This window comes from Synchiropus splendidus, chromosome 8 (assembly GCF_027744825.2).
Source record: "Synchiropus splendidus isolate RoL2022-P1 chromosome 8, RoL_Sspl_1.0, whole genome shotgun sequence".
Taxonomy (NCBI): Eukaryota; Metazoa; Chordata; class Actinopteri; order Syngnathiformes; family Callionymidae; genus Synchiropus; species Synchiropus splendidus.
Genome location: NC_071341.1, coordinates 5,689,718 through 5,715,142, shown reverse-complemented (window position 1 = coordinate 5,715,142; position 25,425 = coordinate 5,689,718). Strand labels below are relative to the sequence as shown.

General features: G+C 41.3%; 2 protein-coding genes and 1 long non-coding RNA gene across 5 annotated transcripts; 1 reads left to right on the top strand and 2 right to left on the bottom strand.

The window, feature by feature from the left end:
- Nucleotides 1–5,498: 5,498 nt before the first annotated feature.
- linc.pou2af1 (lnc RNA pou2af1) lies at nucleotides 5,499–7,849 on the bottom strand (the record flags this gene model as incomplete). Its single annotated transcript, XM_053873542.1, has 4 exons — nucleotides 5,499–5,978; nucleotides 6,727–7,169; nucleotides 7,587–7,638; nucleotides 7,742–7,849. Coding segments are annotated over 4 exons (954 nt in total), but the record flags the coding sequence as incomplete, so codon positions are not given.
- Nucleotides 7,850–8,290: 441 nt separating this feature from the next.
- LOC128763910 (uncharacterized) lies at nucleotides 8,291–13,238 on the top strand. Its single transcript, XR_008415694.1, has 3 exons — nucleotides 8,291–8,569; nucleotides 9,469–10,820; nucleotides 12,732–13,238. It is a non-coding gene; the product is annotated as an uncharacterized LOC128763910 (long non-coding RNA).
- A 948-nt stretch (nucleotides 13,239–14,186) lies between these two features.
- Nucleotides 14,187–21,275, bottom strand: si:ch211-213d14.1 (POU class 2 homeobox associating-factor 2). 3 transcript variants are annotated; one of them, XM_053873294.1, is made up of 5 exons: nucleotides 21,160–21,275; nucleotides 19,943–20,043; nucleotides 17,008–17,047; nucleotides 15,033–15,340; nucleotides 14,187–14,768 (listed from the first exon to the last, which is right to left on the bottom strand). In XM_053873294.1, the coding sequence occupies exons 1-5, from the start codon at nucleotides 21,194–21,196 to the stop codon at nucleotides 14,340–14,342; spliced, it is 915 nt and encodes a 304-aa protein (XP_053729269.1). In that variant the 5' UTR covers nucleotides 21,197–21,275; the 3' UTR covers nucleotides 14,187–14,339. The 3 variants fall into 3 exon arrangements, with proteins under 3 accessions (XP_053729269.1, XP_053729270.1, XP_053729271.1); XM_053873295.1 differs by having other exon boundaries at nucleotides 15,033–15,337; XM_053873296.1 differs by lacking the exons at nucleotides 19,943–20,043; nucleotides 21,160–21,275 and adding an exon at nucleotides 17,770–17,855.
- Nucleotides 21,276–25,425: the final 4,150 nt, after the last annotated feature.

The following is a 25,425-nucleotide window of genomic DNA, read 5'->3' as shown; positions in this document are numbered from 1 at the left end:
CATTTTGGCACTGTATAAAATAAGTCCACTAAGAATGGATGTTTATTTCCGTTTCATCCGTGACATTTGTATAACTATTATTGAGACATGGCTTCATTATTGTTGTGTGATGTAGATTTCAGTCAGTATTTCTTCTTATATTACACAGAGATTCAAAGCGAGCAGAGTGAAGAACAAGTCTTGTAATTTCTTGTCCCACTATCCCCATTTTTCTCAACAGTCGTTGTGTATAGCAGTGTGTGAGGTCCTTAATGTTTTGTTGCGTGTTACAGTCAGTCAACAGTGTGTGAACCTGTCTGTGTCTGTTATGTTGTGTGGTGTGTTATTGTCAGTCAGTTTAGTGTTACAGTCAGTTGTATGTGTGTGTGTGGCAGCATGTGTGTAGTTCTTTTTCTGATGGTCAGTCCCTTTATATGTGGCTTCAGTTTCGTCTGATCTCTGAAGTCTCTTCTCCAGAGTAATCTGGCAGTTTTTTGTGTCAGATCCATTGTCATGAAAACCCTCATGTTTAGGTTATTCATTGCCTTTGTCACTAAGTTCCACATTTCACTCCCACTACTGCAGTGTACATGTGTTTCAATGTAGTTCTGGCAGATGGTTGAGAGACTTTCCCTCTTCTCCTCGGAGATGATATGGCAGCAGTCCACTTGCTGAGCAAGTGTAGGTCCAATGTTCACCCCCAAAAAAAAGAAAAAATCAGCTATTGTCCAGTTTTTCTTCTGTTTTAGTGCCTCCTGTGTTGATGGAGTTCGGTAGTACTACAGTTCTTATCTGTTTTTATTTTCCAGTATTCTGCTGAGTATCTTCCAGGTCTTCCAGATATTCCTCCAGTTTTAAACTGTGTATGTTACATCCATCGAATTATGTGTTATTTGGATTTAGATCTTTAATATCTGTTGTTATACAAGACGAGTGGGCAATGTTTATCATACATTTTACGCTATTTGAGATGTTTTTGCCCATCAGATTTATGCACTATGTGCAGTTATTCTCCTGGGTTTTGTGATCAATCGACAAAATCCTTTGCTTTAGTATGTATGATGAGTTGAGTACTGCAGCAGGTGTGTATTTAAGTCACCACATGATATGAATGCTTGACTGTCCTTAAGGTGGTTTATCATGTCTTCCATTTCTATAAAGGCTTGTGTATCTGACCTTGGACTTCTGTACACAGTACTTACTCTCACTGGTGAGAGTTGGTCTTGTGCAATAATGTAGTGCAGGCCTGGCCAACCCACGGCTCCCGAGCCGCATGTGGCTCTTTCCCCAGTTTCATGTGGCTCTTCACCAAATGGAGCATGTTCAATGCTGATGTGAGTTGTGGTCCTAAGACTTGGACCGTCATCAGATCCACGATCCACACTTTGTCATTCCCTAAACTAAAGATATGGCATGTGCTTAACCTATTATTCATTGTTGATCGTGCTGAAGTCCGTCTAATTCGGTGGAGTGAGGATGAGACGCTCCAGTCTGCGGCGTCGCTCACACACACAGACCAGGGAGACGTTATTGGTGGCATGAGGAATGTAAAAAATAGATAAGTGGCGTACACATTTCTATCTATGCCACTTCATATGTCCAGGAGGATCACTGTAAAACTTATGAAATTTAAAAACACATGCACAAGAGACACACGCTGGACTCTAAACCAGCAACCTTGTGACACACTGGGATGTGCTTTAACCTCTGCAGGGCCACTAAGTCACATGACCAGCTGTTTGGTGAGCGTTACAGCCTTGCATCTTTGTAGGATGTGGCTCTTTTCAGCAACACAGTGAAACAATGTGGCTTTTAGCCTCTGACTGGTTGGCCACCCCTGCTCTAGGGTAAAATAACTTGTCTGAATTACACTGAAAAACAAATATTAATGTTGCAGGTTTTTTTCCAGTGTGGTGCTTTTGAATAAAAAGCAATTGTGATGTAACCACAGACACTTCCTACATAGTTCCAAACATCTGTCCAATGACATGTGTCCTGTGGTGTGTTACATGTAGTGGCACACCAACAGAGGGACACCAAAAAATGGTTGTTCGTCTCAAGTCAGTTATTTGGGCAGAGGAAATGCTCTCATTTAAGTTAGCAAAATAACTGCTCGTATTGATATGACCACCGGTTTGAAACAACTTTCAACAGTCCAAATGGCTCTAAAACATAATGAAAGGAAACACATTAATCATTTTTTTCACTCAGAATCGAATAATAAAAATAACTAAAAAGTATTCATCTGAGGAACCACTTTCAAACTAAACACCACAACTCTAGTGCAACTGATGGCTTGGTTGATAACATTTTATGGCAGTTTTATCTCAGCGAATGCAGGGCCCCTCAGGCTACAAACTTTAGGCGGCTGGTGATGAATCTCTGTTGCCATGTGACCTTCATGTCACTAAATGGTTAGGCATCTGCACTGAAGGGCCAGAATTCTCAGCACTCTTTGAAGCATGGATTTTTTTCTCTCTAAATACCAATACAACACAAATGAATAGCTTATCGGTGACATGTTATGATTCAGTCTAACCGGACTTCTTCTTTCTTTACAGTCATTTGTCCACAAATACTGCAGCCTGCACGGTGATGCAACATTGGAATTGTGATGAGTCTTGTTTTTGTTTTAATAGAGGGGTTGCTTTCCCACTGAACATCTGGAAACCACAGGGCCACTTTAGATTGTTTTATTTTACCGAGTAATAGTGACACAGACAAGCTGTTGTTCCTGCCTGGGGTGATTTAACTCTAGCCACCTTATAGACACAATACCTGGGGTGGCGTTAGAGATTTGCTCAGTCTGAGTATGGCAAAATAATAATAAAAATAACTTCAATTCTTTGAGTAATTAGTTAACAAGGCACTGATGTTTGACTGGCAAATAACCAAAGACAAAAGACTGTGATTGAAGAATGCCGTCCTGCTGAGGTCACCTGCGGTGAGTGGCTATTGTGCTGACATCAGCAACATCATCACTGATCAAACTGAAGACTGGCTCGACGTCTTGGCGGCGTGTGTGCAGTTGCCTCCAGCTCTGTGACAAGTGTCGAGATGAATGGAGGAACACCAGGCAGACGTGTGTGAGTGCTACTAATCTCCTCATCACAGACAATTAGAGACTTATCAGACACTAGAGGGATCAGTCATGTCAACAAACAACTGTGATGCCATTCTGCCTTGTTGACCATCATGCTAGTGCCAGGCTCAACGATGTGGCCCTGGAGGGAAAGGGCCAGCCAGCCTTGTTTACAGAGAGGCATCAGAAAGTTTTATTTGGGTGCATTTTCATGAGGTCCTCGTGTGGCTGCTGTCTGTCAGTGGCACCACATTCCAAGAGCTTTCACTGGAGCCCCCGCAACCCTGTCTGTCACTGCAGGGGTTCTCCGCCTTCCAGGGGCTCTAACAAAAGTGTGGGGAATGTTTCATTTTTCGATTCATATTCCAGCTGCAATGACTTTGACCCCACTTGAGAGGCTTCCTGAGAAGATATGTGAGTGCTCTGGCATCAACAACAAGATCAAGAGGCTTGGAAGGTGCCGTGGACCGGAGCACCAGTAGTCAGGTGTCTGCTCTCACAGGGAGGACTTGCTGTGTATACAAAACACGCAGGTGGACGCCCGACACAGCAATGGCTCCCCGAGCCACTACCAACAGTTAACTAAACATGCAGGAGGATGAGTGGAGCCTCAACAATTAATTCTGTGTTGGACCTCTGCTGCTACCTGTTTCTGTCAGTGTAACAGACTGAAATACCATTGCTCCATGCCGGAGCTGCTAAAACAACACAAAAAGCAGCTACAAGTAAATATTTTAGCTAATTTAAAAGGTTACTTTTGATTATTTAATTAAAGTTTGAAAGAATTCATTTTTAATTCATTCATTTCCAAACATCATCAGTCTGCTCTGATGGTTGTGTAACTTTTCTGAAACCATTGATGAACATTAAATCTTTGGATTTATCAACGGCTTTATTTTAAGTTTACCCTTTGAAAGCGTGAAAAGCTTTTGGAAAAAAAAGACAACAAAAACAAAACAAAACAAACATTCAAATAGTCACGACTGATTTTTGTGGTCAGGATTTGAACTGATGGGAGGGTTGGTGGGTGTGTCTTAACACACGTGCTGCTTGTCACTGATACGGAGGACATGAATCTTCAATGGTCATCTTCAACCATTCAGCTTGCAAGAGTCGTCAAGATGCAAATTAAGTCGACAGCTCAATTAGCAGTTGTTCAGATTCGAGGGAGGAGGGGACAGAGCACCATTTTTAATGAGCTTACTGAACCGTCAATGCACGATGGTGCTAGAAAACTAGCAGGCAACATTGAACAGCGAGGAAACTCGCCTGCTGCCAGTTTGATCCTTGTTTCTCATCACAACCAGACCACACCTAAGCCATCATTCTAAAATCCAACAGCTCTTCACAGAATTGAGTGGTACCTCACAAGCATCCCCTATTTAAGAATAAAACATATATTTTTAATTTTATATTTCATCACAATGTGACACCGACATATCATTGCGGACATCTTCAGTACAGTACCTGGGCAAAGTGCAGCTGGTGGCACCCTTTGCCTGTATTCACTCATGAGGTCAAAATAAAACTGTAAAAGTTATCATGCAGGCTGGTTTCTGTCAGTCACTTTCCAGAGTAAGAAGATGCGTGTTCATTATTATTTAATTTAAAGTACAACAAATGTGATTTTTAGACTATTTAAATAGACTATTTAAATATAGAAATTCTATCATTTCAACAGCTAGCGCACATTTCAACAATATTCCAACAGGTCTCGCATCTAGTAACAGTATTATGTATAAATAAATTATTAAATTTATTATCATATTGGATGTTAAACATTGATTTCTGGACCCACTAAATTGCAGCAGTCATGGTTTCAGATTAAGCAGAAACCACAGAGAAAACAGCTGTACATCGTGAAGCCTGAAAGTTAGGACTGGCTCCTTGGCTAACTGTAATGTATTATTCTTTTGTGTTTTTAATTGGGGCTGCTGCTGCTTCTCTCCTACACTGTGAGCGCTAAGTGGAACTTGTTTGGGCATGGAACCAGTGCTTCACACTCACTCCTCTGTTTCTTATGAGTGCAAGTTCATTTGCTGTTTCACTGTTAAAGACAATTGTTATATTCAGTATGCATCTAAATTTGTGGCTGCAAATGATGAAAATTCTTTGAAATCTTGACTGAAATATTGCAAGTATAAGTATGCAAAATTACTTATCTTATTACTTTTACTTTGTAAAATGTGCCACATTTCCCTACATCAGTCCTTTGTTCTTGTGACACTTTCAAAGCCTTTGTTTTATGGTTTGTAAACCATGTGTCGGTCAAGTGCCGAACTAATGCAGCAACACAGAAGAAATATGGCTTGTGTGGTTCATTTTGTGTTTGTTATTATTATGGTGAGTTTATGATATACAACAAAGAAAGGAAAGACCCTTACTGTTCTTTACAGTTGTTTATTTAACAAATATGTATGAAAATAGATCTGTTGTGTAAAAAAGAAATTATAAAAATATCAGAATCTCCGTCTCTTCAACATTCAATCTTCTGCCATGACTCACTCTGACACACAAAAGACTTGGACATAGTGATGACCACAAACACAAAAGAGTACAAAAGCATTCATAGCACATTATAACACATCTCAGTGTTCATAGCAAAATTGTTCTTCAGGTAGTTCTCCTCTACAGTGCAGCTGTACGAGTATTCTGATGGGGCGTAGTAGGCTGAATATTCCGGGGCAGCGTAGTACTCCTGCTGACTGGGACAGTAGTGGGACAGGCAATAACAGTGGTGGGGGTTACAGTTCTGGTAGTGGAAGTGCTCAGAGGTGAAGTTGCTGAAGCTGGACTCCATCCTGGTGGGAGAGTCGTAGCAGGAGGAAGAGGAGGAAGAGAAGGATTCTTGCGGGGAGTAGCTGTTCTGATCCACAGGGCTGCAGAGCTTCAGCGACTCAGGTGAGGAGCAGGGACCCTGCACCAAGAGATATCATTGGTCATCACAATGTTCAGCTGGTCAAGAGAAATTATTCCTCACGTGGGACCACTACAACTCATGCAGAAGGTTGGTGGAACTGAAGAAACTCCTTAGCAAGGTAGTGTTTTGTTTGAGCACAAATGAGCCAGGTGGCCCTGGTCAGTCTTACTGTCAAACAATTTGTCCCAGTCCATAATTTTTCCAGGACCAATTTAAATCAGCATCCTTGGTACGTGCTCCTCAACAATATGCTTCATTCTTTCACGAGACCTTACCTTTGGAATCCAACGATAAAAAGTGTGCATAGCAGCACATAATTATTATTGCTGGCATCCTTCTCTCTGGCTGGATGGCAACTTTAAATATCGATATTTATGTATTCATTTGAACAGTTTAATTGTTTTCCTGATGTCTTCCTTACGTCAACTGATGTGACACAATGCAATGCTTTCATAGTCTGTCTATTAAGTTAGTGTCATTATAGATTTATACTGGGCAGATCATTAATCCCAAATTGGGAACCCTTTCCTTTTATGTTAAGCAAACTATCAATGCATGTAGAAACAAAATCGAATTAATATATATTGTGTTGACTTCAACGGGATCATTGGAAATAACTACAATTTCATGTGGTCATTGAGTTAAGTTTGTGGTGAATGGTCTGGATGAGTTATGATCTCTGTCCAAAATAAGAGAGACTGAAGGGAAATGAAGAATGAAGCTGCTGTCTGCAGGTGACACCTACCATCCCCTGGTCATAGTAGTCCACATCGAGTCCCTGGCTCAATGGTGGCAGGAAGGCAGGTGAAGGATGCATGGAGTTGATGGAGCAGGAGCTGTCGGTGTTGATGTTGTTGTAGAAGTTTTCTGGAAATATCTCAAACGGTTGCTGCTGCTGCTGCTGCTGCTGGCTCTGCTGCTGCATCTGCTGCAGCGGTGCGGAGAAAGCGCTCTCCTGCAGCTGGATGCTGAAAGCGCTCGCAGCAGCTGGAAACTGGGAGTTGCGGAGCTGGAATAGTTGCGCACAACAGTCTGTTGTTGTAGCGTCCCCATAGTTACCTAAAGTTATGATACAAAGAGAAAAAATATAAATATGGTTAAAGCAAAAATAATAATAATAAAATAAATAAATAAAAAAAGCGCTACATCCACGTAAACTATCGATCATATAAAGTGTTCGAATATTTTCCCATCAAGTCACGCCTCGAGTCATTTATTGTGCGCGCAGAAAGGAAAACTCTCATGCGCCTGTCCAAATAAAGGCAGAGGCTCTCTCGCTTTATAACAGCGTGGGGAGACATGTAAAAGGGGCTATAAGTTCGCTGCGTGATGTCATGACAACATCAGCCAACACATTTGAATGAAGCCTTGTGTTTATAAATGAGGACAGGACCGCTATTCACGCTCACTCCGGGGAGAATTGTGGGGTTTTCTGGTTAGTTCAGGACTTTAAATTTAGTGCACATTTGATGGATTTTCATTTCATTTTATTAATTTACTTGTTAGTTGTAATCCAAGGGGCTGAGGCGTCTTTGATTTTATTTATGTGTTTGTTTTCTCGTTCGACCTCTGATGTGGCTTTTGGATTTGTGTAGTTAAACTTACTTTGGAAAGTTGGTGCGTAAAGATCCTGGACGTCCACGCAAGCCTGCGGTATCTGTTCATGAGGAACACGCCAGTTAGAATTGTCTGTCATAATTTGGAGAACATTGTTGGGAGTGGTTGTGGGTGAGGGGAGTGGGGAGCGCAGGGAGGTTTACCGTTTTTACTTGTTTGCTGTTCGCCTTCCGGGCTCTGTGTCTTTGAAGCAGCTCCTTGACAGTGGTTTTTACGCGGACTCCCTGGTACACTCGGGGCTTATCTGCATGAAGACAACAGCATACAAGTCATGGTCACTTCACTGGAACATTGAAGTAAGACAAAGCGGACAATCACAATCTCCCCCCCCCCCCCCCAGAACACAGCCGGCCCCACACCCCCTCTCCGCTTGACCACATAGTTTGGAATAATGTAATAATAAATGTTTGATTGTGTTTTTGTCTTGCACATTTCGACGTTGAGTGATGTCAATAAATATTTCAATGCTTCATTTTCTTTTCCTTAACAATGTTTGTGAATACGACAAAATATGTCTTTTAGTGGTGTTACAAATAACGCACAAGAATCTTAAACTTTGATACTTTACTATTAGCCCGATATCAGCACGCACTGTAGTGGTGGGTCTGGGGGTCTGGGTGTCCGGGACCTCGGACCCCGAAGTGACCGCTTTGATCCCTCCGAGCTTCCATTCACGCCGCGGCTCACAGAAGGAGCTGTGCGAGCGCCGCGCCCAAACCCACGGATCAGGAAGAGAAGTTTTCAAATGATTCTCTGTAAGTATTTATATTTCTGTCCGTGGTTACTTGATCGTTAAATAACACGAAGAAACAATACGTCGATCGACCGGCAAAGGAGTTTAAACGCGGGGAAGTGTAAAGAAGATCGCTGCGTAAAAGGCTCAAGAGACCAAAAACAAAGAGAAAAGTGACTGCAGCGATCGCCGACAGAAAGAGGTGGGAAAAGTGGTCTTACTCGACAAAGTTTCTCAGGTGAGCTACTAACGAGATGAATGCGTGATTCTGCACTGAAAAACTTAAAAACGGAATGCGATCGATCGTCAAATGTTGCATGTAAAGCTCCTAGTTCTCATCGCTCAATGTGCACACGATCGAGTTCTTGATCAAATCAGAACAATCTGTCTCTATCGAGTTTGTCATGGTCTCTTTCGTGCTCGGATCTGAGCAGACGAGTCATCCTACTGACGAATATCTATATATCTACCGTATAGGTGAAGCTCTATAGCGAAGGCACATGGGTGAAACGCCTCGCATAGATGCGCATAATTCAAGCCTAAAGGCGTACTTTAAAGCACCCGGGATTGGCATGCCCTATTTGGAAATAAGGCGATTTGATAAGTGAAGACGGCTCCGCTGCGAAACATCATCTGATAAATATTCATACAGCTAAATGCTACTTGATGATTTGTCCTAAATGTGGCGGATAGTGGGCCAAAATGAAAGAGCAGACACAACCCAATCACCGACGGTTACGCACAAGCAGCCCGGTCGCATTCGCTGCTGCGAAGCTTCGCCAGTAATTTATTCACCATTTAATTAAAATGTTCAAATAGTCACGATCGCATACTGGGGAGAACGATGACGACTGAAAACATGTGGATAATATTCCATAAAAGATCGCCAAAGTGAACAGAACAAGAGGGCAATGTAAAAGACGGCCCTTCTAATCCAGAAAAAACGTGTCAAAATAAACGTCAAATGTGAGATAATCAGATGGTAAATGTGTCGGTCGTATATATTTTCTGTAGAAAATGACATTTAAAGGAGAACAGGACCTGCCTCCGGTCTCTGCTGTGCATTTTAATGTCGCCTCATCCACATATCACATATTGAAACCTCTTTCGTTTTGTCTCTTTTTACTTCTCTAACAGGGTGAAATGCTCCAAAAGTTACGTTCCAGATGAGATTCCCGGCAAGACTCACCAGACATGATGGCAAAGATGAAGAGAGGCTCCCTTGAGAAGACCTGTGGGGCTCCACGACGTCCTTTTCTGCCTGGGCAAAATGACCAAGAACGAAATTTGGGCAAAAATCTCCAAAAACGTTGACATAAAAGTCTTACACCGGCATCAGAGCATACAACAATATTGTAATATAGCTGGGGACATATTAGTTTGAGATTTTCTCCCTCCATGCCTACTATTTAAAACCCCTAGAACTCAATGATTTGACAATGATTTGATTGCGCGTTACTTTCAATTTGAATATTCAGAGGCAACACTCTTATATCGATTTTTAAACAAAATTGACCACATACGGCCATTGTACAACCACCACTGTAATATAATATATTATAATTTCACATTTTGACCCAAAAGAAATCTTACTTTTATTAATTTTATCCTCCTTTTGCACAGTCTCAGCATCACACCCCCTCATTAGACACATCAGCGCTGGCGCTACTTGTGCGCAATGCAAACGTCGCAATTGACCAAAAGTCGGTGGCACACGTTTCTGAAGGGCACTCCGTATGTGTAAAATTTCTCCAAAGCCATTTATAAGCTATATTTAGGAAAAAAGCGAATGAAAAAGGGAGACAAGTGGGCGTGGCAAATGGCTGTGGACAACTTTGGCACCGCAGGCCTCCAAGCAAGTGATGCAGTGCGCACTCACCTGCTGAAGGCTCCTGGCTGAGGAGCACCGGGGCGCAGGCTTTAAATAGAAATAATAAACTGCGAGATTCGTTATTTAACACTAATAGAGCCATGTCACAACTTTGAAAAATAGTGAGCAATTTTACATGTTGAGACTGTGACGGCAAAAATAACAATACATAAGATAAAATAAAATATTCTCTTGTCCCTATTAGGTTCTGGAAATTTTAAGAAAATATGTGTTTTTTTTATACTTGGTTTTCACTTAATAATTTGATGAAGTGATTTTCCAGTTTTTTCTTAGACTCCTTTAAATAAAACAGCACTTGCGCTTCAGCGCGAGGGCTGGATGTATTCAACGTTAAATAAAACCAGGTGTTTTAGCTGTAACCTGCCGGGTTTTATAAATTGTGATGTTTGTAAGAGTGTAGGGCCTGTAATAATTCTAGCTGCGCTTCAGAAACGAGCGGGGAAAAGGATGAAATAACAAAGAAAATTAAAGTGAAACAGGATGGCAGACACCGGTAGAACGCAACTGAATATATTTCTGAACTTTCCCTGTTGGATCTTTTGTAGAGAACACTGAGGCTCCACGGGAACACGGTCAAGAGGACGGGGAGCACAGGCGGGTATGTATAGAGTCCTTGAACCTCTCATAGATATGATTTTGGAGAATCCACAGCAACGCCACTCGCCGAGTTTTTACACTACATCACACTTGTGTGTCTAGCAGTTACAATCGCTCTTAGCGGGTTAACAATTGTTTTGCTTCACACGACTAGCAACAATAAGACAAACATACTGTTTCTAAATAGTATTAACATTTTAATTCGCGCCGACACATTTGTAAGACGTGAATGCTGAAAATGTCCTTTTGCCCGTCTAATGATAGTCGGCCTCTGACTTGGAGGTGGTGCAGTACTGCACTCTAGTGGTCAAAGATTAGAACTGTCTTGTCTTGTCTACCACGATTTATCTTGGTAGTCAGAAGTTCGAGCCACTTGGAACATTTTCAAATCTGAATACGTTTTTTCGCATTCATTTAATGACGCTCGAACGATTTATGAAAAAAAGAAAACGTGACACGTCACTGCCGCCAGAAACAAACAAACAAAAAAAAAAACAAACAAAAACAAAATACCAAAACATGCTTAAAAAACTAGTTATGTTTGTTTTATTACTTTTTTTGTAAAGCAAGGATCAATAAAGTTAGTAATACTTTTGTCTGATGGAAATTGAAGATAGATAAAAGTGTTTATATTTCAATAATTCTCTTTTGGTGCCAGCATTGGAGACAAAATGTCTGATTAAATACCCCCGTGAATATAAATATTGTAACCACCAACCAGATAAGTGACAGACATAAATATGTCACCACACTGTTCTCACTTCAGAAGTTTGTATATTTTGACACATTGATTCGTCCATTCATTATTTCAGAAATGCACTCCAAACAATCACTTTATGATTATTATAATGTTGATTGTACATGGTCCATAATCCAGAGGAGGCCTGAACCTGTCTGAAGTCTGGGGAAATGAACCGGGTGACTGTCAGGAAGAGGCATAGAGTATAGAAGCAGAGACCAGTGCACATCTGTTTGTGCCGCAGAGCATGACACTTCTCAGATGGGCTGTGGGTTCTGGGTTTTTAAATGCTGAGTGGTGCAGCCATACTCACTGTTATAGTGCAGCAATGCAATGAAGATGAAGGACTTGTTAGGTAGAGACCTACCTTTGCCCTCATGAAATTATCATATGCAACAGTGGAGAGATTTGTGGCAGTCATTGCTGCCTGAAGAATGGCAGCCACTTGTTGATATGTTGACTAACGTTATTATCCAATGCATTTGTGATGATGGATGGCGGGAGTACTCTACGATTCTGGCAAGCTGGAACAAAGTGGTGGAGCACCAACTGATCACTACGGCAGTATAGTTTCCTGAGGTGTTTTAGTTGCCTCAAACACCAGGGATTAAATAGGAACGTTATGCCACCACAAAAACCTAACATAATGTCACAGATGTCCAGTATTTTATCTATTTTTATCTATGTATTCAGAGACCACAGCCTTCCTTCAAGCAGCTTCCGGGCGCACCCAACATAATCTCCCAATGTTAAAGAATCCTTCAAACATTTCTGCATCCAAGACTCAGATCAGTCCCAAAACTGAGTCCTATTTCACTAATTTCTGGAAAAGTTAATTCAAATCCGTCCTTAATTTTCAAGTTATTTTGAACAGAGACTGAAAAGCCAACTTCACTGAAACCATAACCTCCTTGTCGGAGTAATGAGCTGTAAAGATTACCATAGGTTTGCTTGCTGCACTGTTTTTTATGACGTAATAAGACAACACTGCCATTAAAATGGTGAAAACGTTAATGTACTTTACCTGGTCTTTTCTGACCTGTGTTAGGAATACAATTTTTATTTCTTTATATTTCATCTTCATTAGCTCAATAGCATGTTAAAAATGAGTAAAACAATGCACGTCGAAATATGTTTGTCAGACTATTGATGCATTTGTTTCCTGCTCTTTAGGTGTTCCAGGAGACAAGTTCATCCTGACCATACAAATGCGCAAGACCAACAACACTGGAGGATATGAAGGTGTCCATCATAAAGAGGGCATCCAACAACTGTCCAGAGATATGTGTCCGGAAGTTTAAGGAAGGGATAAACTAAAGGTGAGACATGTAAAAGTGGAGTGTGCAATAAAGTTTGATGCACTGAAATTCCTCCCCACTCGTGTGGTATCGTTTCTCAAGACTGTTTTGATTCATTTTTATTTTTACTGTTGGAAAAACCGCCCTCTAGGGGAAATTACAAGTACAGCACAGGTTGGATGAGTGGCAGAAGCAGTTAAAAATGATTGATATGTCAAACTTTATAAACAAAAAGAAACACATGGTCTTCCAGGGATGAGTGGAAAACACGGTCAGGGAATCAGGAGGCTGGTGCGGAGTGGCAGAAGCCTACCAGGGTTGCAGGGCTCAAACCAAGGAAATGGCTCTCAATTCATTGGCAAATCGGGAGTGTGATGAGTGAACTGGCAACATGGACAACAGCACACAAGGGGAAGAAAAAAAACTTTTTCATGGGATAAATTTGAAGAATTGAGAGTCAGCTGATACCAGTGACCAGACTCTGACGGACTTACTGTGAGGAGCCAGGAATGAGTTAAACCGGTGCAAAGGATTTTGTCACCAGCAAGCACATCCCTCTGATAACCCAACTGCCACGCCAGGCAGCAGCTACCATCAAGGGGAAGTGGAGCGCCGCTCCAACAATCAGAGCACGGACCAATGCTACACTTGTTGTTGCTCATGTCAGTCAAAAAACCACAAATATGGCTGCTGATGGAGAGAAGTCCTGCAGCTCACACCACAGTGTTTAAGGAATGGCTAACACGTGCTCCTCCACCTCACAGATAAAATCACACTTCTTCATCTTTTAAGACAATAGTGTCAGTGGTAGAAAAGTTGCTCCGTGAAGTCTGTAAGCAGCTCTGTTAACAGCGAGTGGCCTGTCATCAATCCCACGATTCTTTAAGGCTCTCATGAGTGACCAGCCTTAAATCACAAAGCCAACAGATTAACTTAATTGGTCCACAACAAATGCTATGGTTCTTTCACACTCCACCGTATGTGAAGGTGACGTTTCATCTTGCTAACACTGTAGATAACCTGTAGACTGTGGGGTGCCATCATATTAGAAACAAAAAAAAAAAGTTTAGAACCATAGACGTACTAACATAACTGACAAGGAGATGATCCCTAAACAAAGTATGAGAAGCAGAAATACTTTTCCATCACTAAAATGTACTAGTTACAGCACAGTTCAGTTCATCTAAAACAACACAGCCTGCTGAAGCATTGAAGTAGAGTCACCTGGAGCTCTCGCTAGCTTACTGACCGTAACATCCCCGGACTTTCACCAAGGCTGTCTTCTGATGGACAACGTTCTGACCATTTCATCATGCATCGCAGTGATTTATTTGAGTAAGTAAGACATTACAAGGTAAAAGGCAAAGGACGTGGACATTTGATTAAAAAAGCACTTGCTGTCATATATGAATGAGAGCATTGTGTACACATGTGTTAACAGTTTCCCTTCTTCCCTGGACGTTTGGAATCAAAGTCTTTTCGGTCAGTAGGCCCGCCTGATCTCATATGGCGACCAGGAGCCCACAATATCCTCTTTAGCCCAGGAAGAGGGCGGGTCTCCAGGTTGAGGGAGGCCAGCGTGGCTCTCTGACCCCTCATCGGTCGCCATCTTGGACGCCAGGTCACCACTCATGTAGGACAGATTGGTGAAGGAAGAGGGAGGAACTGTGTAGGAGCTGCTGGGGGCCAGAGCATGGTAGTGAGCATCCTCCAGAGCCTGCAGGGAGTATGGCTGGCTGCTGCTCACTGGGCACATGGATGAGCCGTGGCTGGGGGAACGGTACTGGGAGGGGCTGCCTTCCGGCTCTGGGCTGGGGATGGATGCTGGCACATTCATGACTGCAAGGCTCTCAGAGCAAAGAGGCTCCACCGGCGGCACTGGTTCTGGGTCTGCCTGCTCCCACGCATCTCTCTGAGCAGCAAGAAACAAATGGTTATAGTTTATAGCACTTTACCAAAACTGTAGGATCAGTCATTAGTGGAAAACTGGACAGAGTTGAAGGAGGTGAAAAGTGAAGTATGGTTGACAGCCTATAGCTCTGACTCGAAATCACAAAGCTGCGCTGAAGATGCATAGCTTTTCATCATGAGGGACAAGAGTAGAAAGGGACAGCTCATTTAGAAAAGGCGGTAGGAACGTGCAAACAGCCGTGATCAGAGAGTCCCTGGAACCTACCAAGAATAGATGCGAAGACTCTCCACTGAAGGGGGGCAGCAGGGAGGAGAGAGCCGTGGAGGGAAGAAACGATCCTGCCGGGCTGGAGAACGTGGCAGAGCTGCGGTAGTCAGCGAAGGTGTCTGGGTAGTAGCTGTCGATGAGGGTGGAGTAGCTGCTCACGCTGGACGGTTCACTGCTCACGGCTTTACCAGCCAGACTGGACGAGTACATGTCAGGGGAGAACTGCTTGTTGGACGGACAGAAATCCGAGTCAGAGATGAAGGGACGTCTCATGCCGTAGTAGCTGGGCAACAAGTGGGACCCTGCTGGAGGACAGTAACTGTTTCAGAAGATGCAGGTTTGGAGGAAATAAAATAACCATGACAATCCAATTTTGGAAAGGTGGAGGTGTGGACTTTTCTCAACTGTCTTTTATCCATGTTGCTACTGAATGTTTCTGACCTTTTATGTGGATTAGGATTCAACGAACTAAAAATTCATGACCAAAATCCAATATGATGTAGCCAAGGCTGAAAACACTGAAAGAACTATTCATGCTTCAATTAATAAATGAAGGACAACATTATTTGTGTAGCAATTGTGTGACTCTTAAACAATGCAAAATCAAAAATTGAATGAAAAATGTCAAAGTTTTACACACTCATGAATGATGTACAGGCGTCTAACTGACTGAAAGATTGTACAATGAAACGTGTACTCTCATAACAACAGTGTAGTTTTACATTTACTCCTAGAATTACCACACCAAATGCATTCAAAGCAAGTACAATATTTTCCCTGCAGGTTGAAAACAGAAAGGTCTATCAGAACAAAGATTGTCATATGAACCATAGGCATGACAAACACATGCAGCCAAGCATGTGATGAGTACAAAGACAAAAATGGAACTTTAGAAGCACCATTGTATATTATATATAATGAGAGGAGGGTCATATTATGATATTATGACCCTCTTCTTATTCCACAATAATTACAATTTTGTGGGTGAAGAAAGCAAAATATTGTATTTACCAGGAACCTCAGATTAAATGTGAAAGCATTGGAGTCTTTCACACAGCTCCAGTGATGGTCGTAAGGAGCAGACTCAATCGTCAGACTCAAAAGTCTCAATCGTCATCCTCATTTCTTTTTTTTTTTAAAAGTTATTTATTTTTTCTATAGTATTTCATCTCTAAAGTTGCCAAAGTGCTTGTCAGTCTCTGGTGTGCATACTAAAGGAGTGTATTAAACACTCATAATGGGTGTTAAAGTGTTAAACACTCTGCTTTACGAAGCACTTTCATGCTATTGAATTGACTTGACTTGTTTTGAAACACTATTTGAGACTGAAATGCCTCAGGCTTTACAAATGATTTGTCTATGCTTATTCGTGTCCATACTCTCCATGCTGTAAACCAGACCTGGGCAAAGTGCGGCCCGGGGGCCAAATGCGGCCCTTTGACTGTATTTATGTGGCCCTCCTGGAGTCAGAGCAAAACTATAAAACTGACATTGTTGTTGTCTCTGACATTTTGTCTTATGGATTGTTTTTTGTTTATTATGAAGTAACTGAAACATAACTTTCTTGCTTAATTATTTTTCTAAATCTTTTCCGTTGGCTATTTTAGGAGTATTTCTTGTCCCTTAAAATACATCAGAATTGAAAGTAAATTTTGAAATGTATGAGCCACATTGACAATCTTTAAATGGAATGTGGTTTAAATTAAATAAAACACAACAAACCAACAGTTTCTATTCATTTTTACAGTGTAGATTCATAATCACACATGATTTTTATTTTCAATTTTCTCTTGTCCTCCTCTCTTTGTGTTTGACGGCCCTTCTCAACGGTCACAATATATAACCCGGCCCCTTGGGACATTTAATTGCCCACCTCTGCTGTAAACCATGCACACACACTTTATACCATCCATACCGCACCACTAAATTGCAGAATGTAAAAAAACAGGTGAAGCAAAGACTAGTTCCTTACCTGGCATCTGGACAAAAGGTGGAGGAGTGGTTGATCTTCCCTGCCACAGGAAAACAGACTGAAATTACAGTGATGCCATTTCTTTGCCTTGAAGCCAGCTATTTTACTGCTAATCTCAATACACATCACAGTGACCCCCATGTCACAGAACGTTCTTCACCAGGTATTCACTTTAATGTGATTTCAATTCTGACATAAATTTTATTAAGCTGGAATCTTTTGAGAATTTTTTCAAACTTACCACTGAGTTTCTTTTTTTGTTATGTATCATTATTCATCATGAATAATAATAGATGAAGACAAATCATCTTTGTAAGGAAACTTAGTCTGTATTTTCTTGTTCTACAAATACTATGTAAATGACTCATAATAAAGGAAGCCACCAAAGACCAAGCAATAGTGTATTTTTTTCACCTGGCAAGTCAGTCATTTACGCAGTTCAAGGTGGTGAAATAACAAGTGAGGAAAGACCCTCGGCAGGACATTGGAACTTAAAGTTGGACTTTGGCTTTTTGGACTTTGTTGGACTTGAGTCTTTTTGTAAGAGAACGAAACAATCAAACAAAGACGCATCCTATTGTAACGTATTTGAAACACATTGTTAAATGTAATAAAGATGTAATAACATTAAATAATGATACAGGAAATTGTTAATTTAATATTAATAGCAAAAATGGCTCATTACTGACATGAGAATTATGGAATGAATACACCAAGATTATGTGTGTAAAGTAACACCAAGTAAAGATTAGTTACAATTACCAAGTACAGCTGCAGCTGAAATCTGTCGCGTGCTTGTCCTCTCAACATTCTGATACATGCGTACAAACCAGCACTGGCGCTGTTGTTTGCATACTGCTAACATGAAAGAGTGGATATGATGCACATGTCAGCAGGGAGCCAAGCAAATTTTGAGGGCAGAATTTGAATGGGATTTGCCAGAGCCAAGACTTCCTCATGGGGCAGAGATGCGGCTCACTGCTTCTCTGAAGGCTGCGTATGGAAATCAGCTCACTCCGGGGATGACAAGGGATTTATTTAGGCTTGTTTCACAGGATCATACATCCTTCCAATGCAAATCCCAATACATAGTTCTACTCCTTTATTCATATGGAGACATGCATCACAAAGCCTCGATAATGACTTCAGTAAAGTCATGGACATGCATACATGTAGAATACATACATTATTTTTATTATTATAAAACAACAAATTAATAATAATTTATTATAATTATTATTATTGTTGTTGTTGTTGTTGTTACTGATGATATGAATCATGTGTGTCAGCATAATACGGTGCAACAATTGAGAGAATAATGTTACTGGTACATACAGTGGGGTTAGATAGATAGATAGATAGATAGATAGATAGATACTTTATTGATCTCTGAAGAGAAATTCCCATTTCCAGCAGCATGACAGGTGGAAACATAAGAGCAAGTAAAAAAAAAAATAAAAAAAAAATAGGAAATTAAACTTAAAATTAAATTAAAAGAAATAACAACAGTTCAGCATGTGAATGTGTCTGTGTGTCATGAACTAAAGTGCACGTGTGTCTTTAGTGTGAGTGTGTAGTGAGTCTAGAGTGTATTTGTCTTGGTTAGGTTTGGGTTATGGTTAAGGGTTGTTGTGTCTTTGTAACCAGATTAGGTTAAGTCCACTACAAGTTACCATACATTATTATGAACATTCACAACATCTTCTGTTGATGCATTATTATGTCTTATCTTATGTAACGATGCATCAAAGATAAGCCCCTCAAGTGAAGAGCTAAGGAGAATTAATTGTAGCATGTCTGGTAAACATAGGCAAAAACAAAGTCAAACCCTTGAAGAGTCCAGTCTGGACTTCTTGGCAGCATTTCCCTTTAATTTTCTCCCTTAAATTTCATAACCCTTCACTTGTACACTGAGAATTTCAGATTGGATGAGCACATGATTGGTTGTGATAAATTGTCAGCGGTGTGTGCCCAAAAGAGATTGATTCATCTTGATAAAAAGCATTGGGAACTTTAGGGGAACATATATTGGGGTCTGTGATTGACAGGTCCATATAATCCTCTCATCCCCAGGACAAGTGAATAGTTTTACAAATAACTGAAAACTGGTCTATAGTTGTAAGTCATTTTGGATTGGACCTTGAACACTTTGAGCTCCATAAATAAACAGAATTCAAGTGAATAAATGACCCACAGGTGTTCTAGATAGTTTACATCTATATTTTTCTCTGACTAATGTAATCCACTTGTCTGTTGTCAGCTGTAATTCACCAGTTTGCGTCACACACTGGGAGCAAACAGCGACAATGGCTCGGTAAACACACTCTGAGAGGCGGGACGGTGATGAAAAGTGGCTCTCGCTGGTTCAAGTGTGCAAGTGTGTATCAGTTTCAAGACAACAATAAGAGGTTTGTCTGCGGCAAGAACACGGAGGAAAACAATGGAGGCAGGCAGGTGTGCGCGGACTAAACTTTGCATAGGCAGCCTCCTGCACGGCCCTTTTCTCCATCTCTCATGGTACCTGTACACAACACTCTCTCCCACCCATCCCCCTGCCATCACCTCAGCGACGACTGCAGCCGTTGCCATTGCGAGCTTTGTGTCAGCGTTCCTTTGTGTGGTCGGCACCGTACCTGCTGCTTTGTGTCTCTCTCGACACGCCGTGTTCAGCTATTTACCGACGGGCTTTGCAAAGAACTGCACTGGTTTTGGGAACACAGAGAGACAAGGGATCCGTGGTGGGGGGATGGCAGTCAATGCATTATGGATCGTTGGTCCACAAAACAAGCCAAAATGTCAACATAAGAAGAGACTTCTTTTTGAAAGAAGATGACCTCTTATTTGTCTCCCCAGCAGAATCTCAACTGTGGTTATCGGTTTGTTTATATGGGGAGAAAAATGAAGTGGGGAGAGAAAAGACAAAGCTGGTGCTTACACTGTATCGAGGCCCATTTGTCTGCCGGGACCTCTTCTCTGCCAGCAGGTCTTTGACTGTGTGCTTGACTCGGACGCCCTGGTACACCCTCTTGGAGTAATCTGCAGAGAACCGTGTGAAAATGAGACAGTTGAACATGGTGTGCAGAACATACAAATTTTCATCCATCCCCACAAATGTGTGTTCATTTGAATGCTTCACAGTTTCACGTATACAGGCTAATGGCTATTTGGGATTGGTGTGTAAATGTCATGGAAATTGTCATTGGTTTGCTTCATGCAAACAGACCACTACAAACAGGAAGATGAATTCAATAGCAGAGGTTTAATGGTCGGCTATAACAACAGGACATGCAGTCCGATGCCACATAAGATAGTGGACCACTGAGCTACACGGGCGTCTTGATGAAGGTAGAACTTCATGGTAATTCCTTGAAAACAAGCGTGAATTTAACAGCAATATTGACTTTGACTATGCAAACAGGAAGTGAATACAGAAACCTCACACTGAAAAGCATCATGACGACTGAAATTTTGGATGAATTAGGAGTTCATGCGGGTGAGGTGATTTCATCAAGTGAAAAAAAAAGCAACTCCCATTAAGAAATATGGAAAAACCACCTAAACCACCTGTAATATGAACAGCAATTTTGAGAAAGTGGACAAAATCACATTTTAGTCTTGAATGAACACACCAGACGTCTCACTGCTCTCGATGGCCTCTGTCATCGAGTGACTGTCAGCCTTCATGCGCTCAGTGCAACAAGATGCTTCCTGCTCCCTTCCCTTCATGAATCTGGTGATGTCACGTTCGTAAAAACTCTGTTTGATATTACTGTTCGCATCATAAAGGTTGTTCATCACTTTATGTTAAGTTGTTGTTCCTGACAGCGTTAATACGCTGTCATGCATTATACTTTATTCCACATCAGTACTACTGCCATTTGTTGTTGTTGCAAACCGAGCACTGGGGATCCTCAATCAATGCCCATTCAAGTTCAAATAAATCAAATTATACAGTTCCAAAGTTTGCACTTCACTAAAAATAACCACAATAACACAACATGACATAAATGATATGCATAAGCGACGGCATTGAGCTTGTTAGATGACTGTGTTTAAAAGAAAGAGTCATAGAAAGTCATGTGAAATGTAAGAAAAGAAATAGCGAGACAAAAGCAGCAGCTGCTTGTCAGTGCATGAATGGATGGTTCTTACCTGTGTCCATGATGCTGTGGAGGAGTCCAACACACATAAACGCACACACCCACTCAGAGCGTCCTGCTGTATTTGCCTACTGTAGCTGAAAGTTGGTGTGCAGCACCATACTGTGCTGGCGGCTCATGATGGGGAGCTTTAAACAGGGAGGGCAGGGACACGTAGGACATGCCACCACACCGTGCACTTTTTTTTTAAATGACCTTTATCCATTTGCTTAAATGCAAATGTTTGGTCAGGACGTTTTTTAGACAATTTGCATCCACAGATTGGTAAATGGAAGGATGCTGCGCTCAGAGGAGAGGAAACCAGTCATGGAACATATTCCTCGTACACCACAGGGAACCAGAAGAATCTGCTTTCAAAATAGTCATGAGATTTGTTGAAGATGATTTCATCCCTAAATAACTGGAGCAGAGGCTCCACTCCAGTGCTGACACCATGATACTCTCAGAAAATCAACAGATTCAATCAAGTATGAAAAGTGCCACTTTGTGTACTGCAGCAGTGAAGTAGGAGATGAAGTGTCTTTTTGACACTAAAGCGTTTGTCTGTAAGTGACCGCTGTGATTGGCTGACTGAGCTGCAGAGCACTATGGGAACTCTTCAGGGCCATTTCAAGTCACTGTAACTGAGTTTATTGTTTATTTATCACTAGGCTCAGCTCATCCGTCTGATGAGCTGGACTGAAACAATGACTGTGCTGTTTCTTAGATGCAAGGCGAAAATGTAGTTGAATAGAGGAACATTTTCTCGTAAAACGTTTGGTCTGCTACAGTAATAAATGCATTTTTAGTGTTAAATCAGCAGACTTGATGTCCCTTTAAGCAGGGGTTCTTAACCTTTTTGATCTCAGGGGCCACCATTCACAGAGCAAATGGACCTGGGGCCCATTCAAGTTATAGAAGTGATTCATTACTCTTGATTGCATTTGTAATCATTAACCACATTGAACCCACTCACACGTAAACAAACCAAAACCTTGTGAAATGACATGAAACCATGTGATCACCACAAAGATATTTATTTGTCATCGAAAAGTCCAACCAGAAACAGAACCGGTTGCAAGTCATATTCATCAAATTTACTGAGGAAAAAAAGGAAAAAATACCCTTGATGCAAACTGTTGAGAAAATTGGGAAAACAAAATCAAATTCTGAATAAAATAAATATAATAAAACCATGTCTAAATATAATAAAATAATAATGGTTTATTTTATTTAAACACCAAAGACGATATAAGTGAAGTGTAAAAAAAGTATCGCCATTTCAAAACTGCTTCAACAGTTGCTTTCATGAACAGTTTTTATTGTTGGAGGTGGCATCACTTTCTTCATCATTTTTTTTCTTTCCAAAAAGTTCTCCATAGTTATTAACTATCACAGATTTGCAGCTGTCAAGTCAATTCAGCGACACACTACTACCACCATATGAAGATAATGTATTAAAACTGAACATCTCAAGGACCAAAAGTGTAAAACAAAAAAACCTTTAGTGGCCCTCTAGGAGGCACTCGCGGCCCAACTATGGGCCCGGGCCTGTGGTTAAGAAAAGATTGCCTTAAAGCAAAGAAGCTTTTACTATATTTATTACAGTTTTAGACACGTAGCTGCCATTTTCTTTGTTACGACAAAAATTATGTTTTATTTTTCTTATTTATTTACACTATATGACAGAGGTCAAAAAGGTCATGTTTGGTGGAATATAAGCAAAACCGTCCCATTAATCTATATGTTAATTTCCCTTTTTTTTGTAAAGATGTCTGGAAGTTGACTGCTCAGGGGCTAAATCTTGTTCCTGTTATATATCTAAAAAGGTTCTCAGAACGACTGGATTGAGAGGCTGGTTTGTGCTGCATTAATATATGCTCCAGAACCTTTCACCTCCTCGTTTACCTTGAAAAGGTTGCAGGGGACTCAGGAGATGCTTCTTCTACAATGTAAAAATGGCTTGTGACTGAGTCAGAAATATTGTTGAGTTGCAGTTGAGCTCAAGTCCAGGTCCAGCTTTTTTCATGTGAGAGAAGTAAACATGAGCCCGAACTAATGACTTCATGATACTTTAATGCCTCCAAGAAAATGTTTTTATGATAGATGATGCTGTGATTTAGGACACATGACGTTTCATGGATGACAGAAAGGAAAGGAAAGTAAAATAGAAAAGAATTGAGAGAGAAGTAAAACCTGCTGGAGCTATTGAGTCATGCTATCGCGTATCGAGTTCTCGATACCAGTCTGGTATTGGGAATATTTATTGCATCATAATTTCCAGGAAGATATGACAGCTTCAAGTCAACTCATCGATGTGTCATGCTCTTGTGTTTTGAATCGCCAGCGCTGATTTCCTCATCCCATGTTCAGCTGTGACAACAAACCTCTGAGTTACTAGGTGACAGTCCAGCTGACATCTGAGCACACGCCGACAGAGTTATGCAGAGAGTCTATTTATTATCCACATACGATAGATTTATATGTAAAGATCTGGGATCGAAGTTATGTCGCTCACACAGAAGGCTCCAGACTTCCCAAGAAAGAGAAATATTAACATCATTTATGTGTTTTTTATCTATGTGTGGATGAGGTGGAACAACTGTAGTCATTGCATGCACTTATTTGACTATTTCACTTAGCACAATATTTTGTGTCTTTGGTAAGTAACAAACATTTCTGTTTGTACTTCTACACGCACCTCACTCAAAACCCTGAGGCCAGCCTAAATCCTCTGCTTTACGAATGCAATATTGCTTCATAATGTCCTCAAATCATTGTGAGCTTCCTACAAAACACACAGTGGTTAGTTGACTGCTCTTGATTTTTCCTGAAGTTCATGGGTGAAAAGTTGTACATTTCATGCCTCTTTGCTGAGAAAGCCACTTTTAAAACACATTCACATTTTTTTTTTATTTCACATTTGCCATCAGTGCAACATAATTTCATATTTTCCAGTGGATCTCACTTCCATGTTTATTTATTTAGATTTTCCCAAATAAGTTCACGTCAGTTAGTCACATTTGAGGCAGCACCTTGTAACAACCCTGGCGTCGTATCACTGAAGAGCGTTGACCCCTAGGCCATCTCTGGTCTGGACTGACTGAGTCCTAGGATTGAGAAACACCTTTGAGTGGTGTGTGCCTCTATACTGCCACCCAGTGGATCCTTTTCCCATAACGGGTCTAAACTAGATCGCTGAGGTAAATATCCACTAGAGGCCAGTCATGCACAACTATAACCGCAAAAGAGAGAAGCACGGACTTCATGGATCGATCCGAACGACCGCATTATTTTGAATGACAGAGTCAATACACAATGAGTGAGATACGTCTGTGAATCCACTCCAGTCGCAACAACAACGTCAATAATGAAAGCTGATAAAACAAATAGCTCTCCCTTGTCCACATCTGTCCAGACGGCGTGTTGTGCGCTATTGATGCTTCAGATTTGCTTATGGACGTCTGTATTGAGTTCATGATGGTGTTGGAAATGCTTAGCAATATTGTATAATGATTGTAGTTTTTAATGCTGCGACCTCAGCACAACCTGCAACTCACAGACGTGTTGCAGCACCGACCTTCAGATGGCTTCTGCATGTGACCGCACATGTTGTGTGAAGACACAAAGAATGATCGCGGGAGCACTGGGATTAGAAGGAGCAGAAGACATCACCTGGTCAATCAGTCTCGGATGGGCTGAGCAGACGTGCCGACTCTGCAAACGTCTGGCTCCCCTCATCCAGTTTGAGCTTTAATCAGAGGAACATTTGGAAAACAAATCTGAAGATGGTCCACTGGAAAATGAGTCTGACCTTTGTAGCTCAGACTGAAGACTGAGCGTTCAACCAAGAGCAAATGTGATTGTCTGGAATCTTTGTTTCTGTAGTCACCTGGGCCAAGTAAGGATCAAGCCAGAGTCTCGGCAGCAGCAGGACAAGTTGCCTTCAGACATTCATGACTTCTGTTTCTTTGGCTCACTGGATTCCTGATTCATTTCTTCGGAAGAAACGCTCCCAAGAGCGTCCTCCCCTTTCCTCAACAACTGCTTACATAAGACACCAGTCCTCCGCTCCTGCCCTCTTAACTCATCTAAACTCATTTGATGCTCTGTGGGAAAAGTCACAACATGTTGGTCCTCAACACTTCTACCTTTCTTCCATACTTTCCGCGACTCTCTTGAAGTTTTTTTTGGCATAGATGTGAGGAATCTTCGGGTGTCATGCACATATAGGGAATATTCTCACGAAGTGACTCTTCTGGAGCTTTGGAATGTCTCT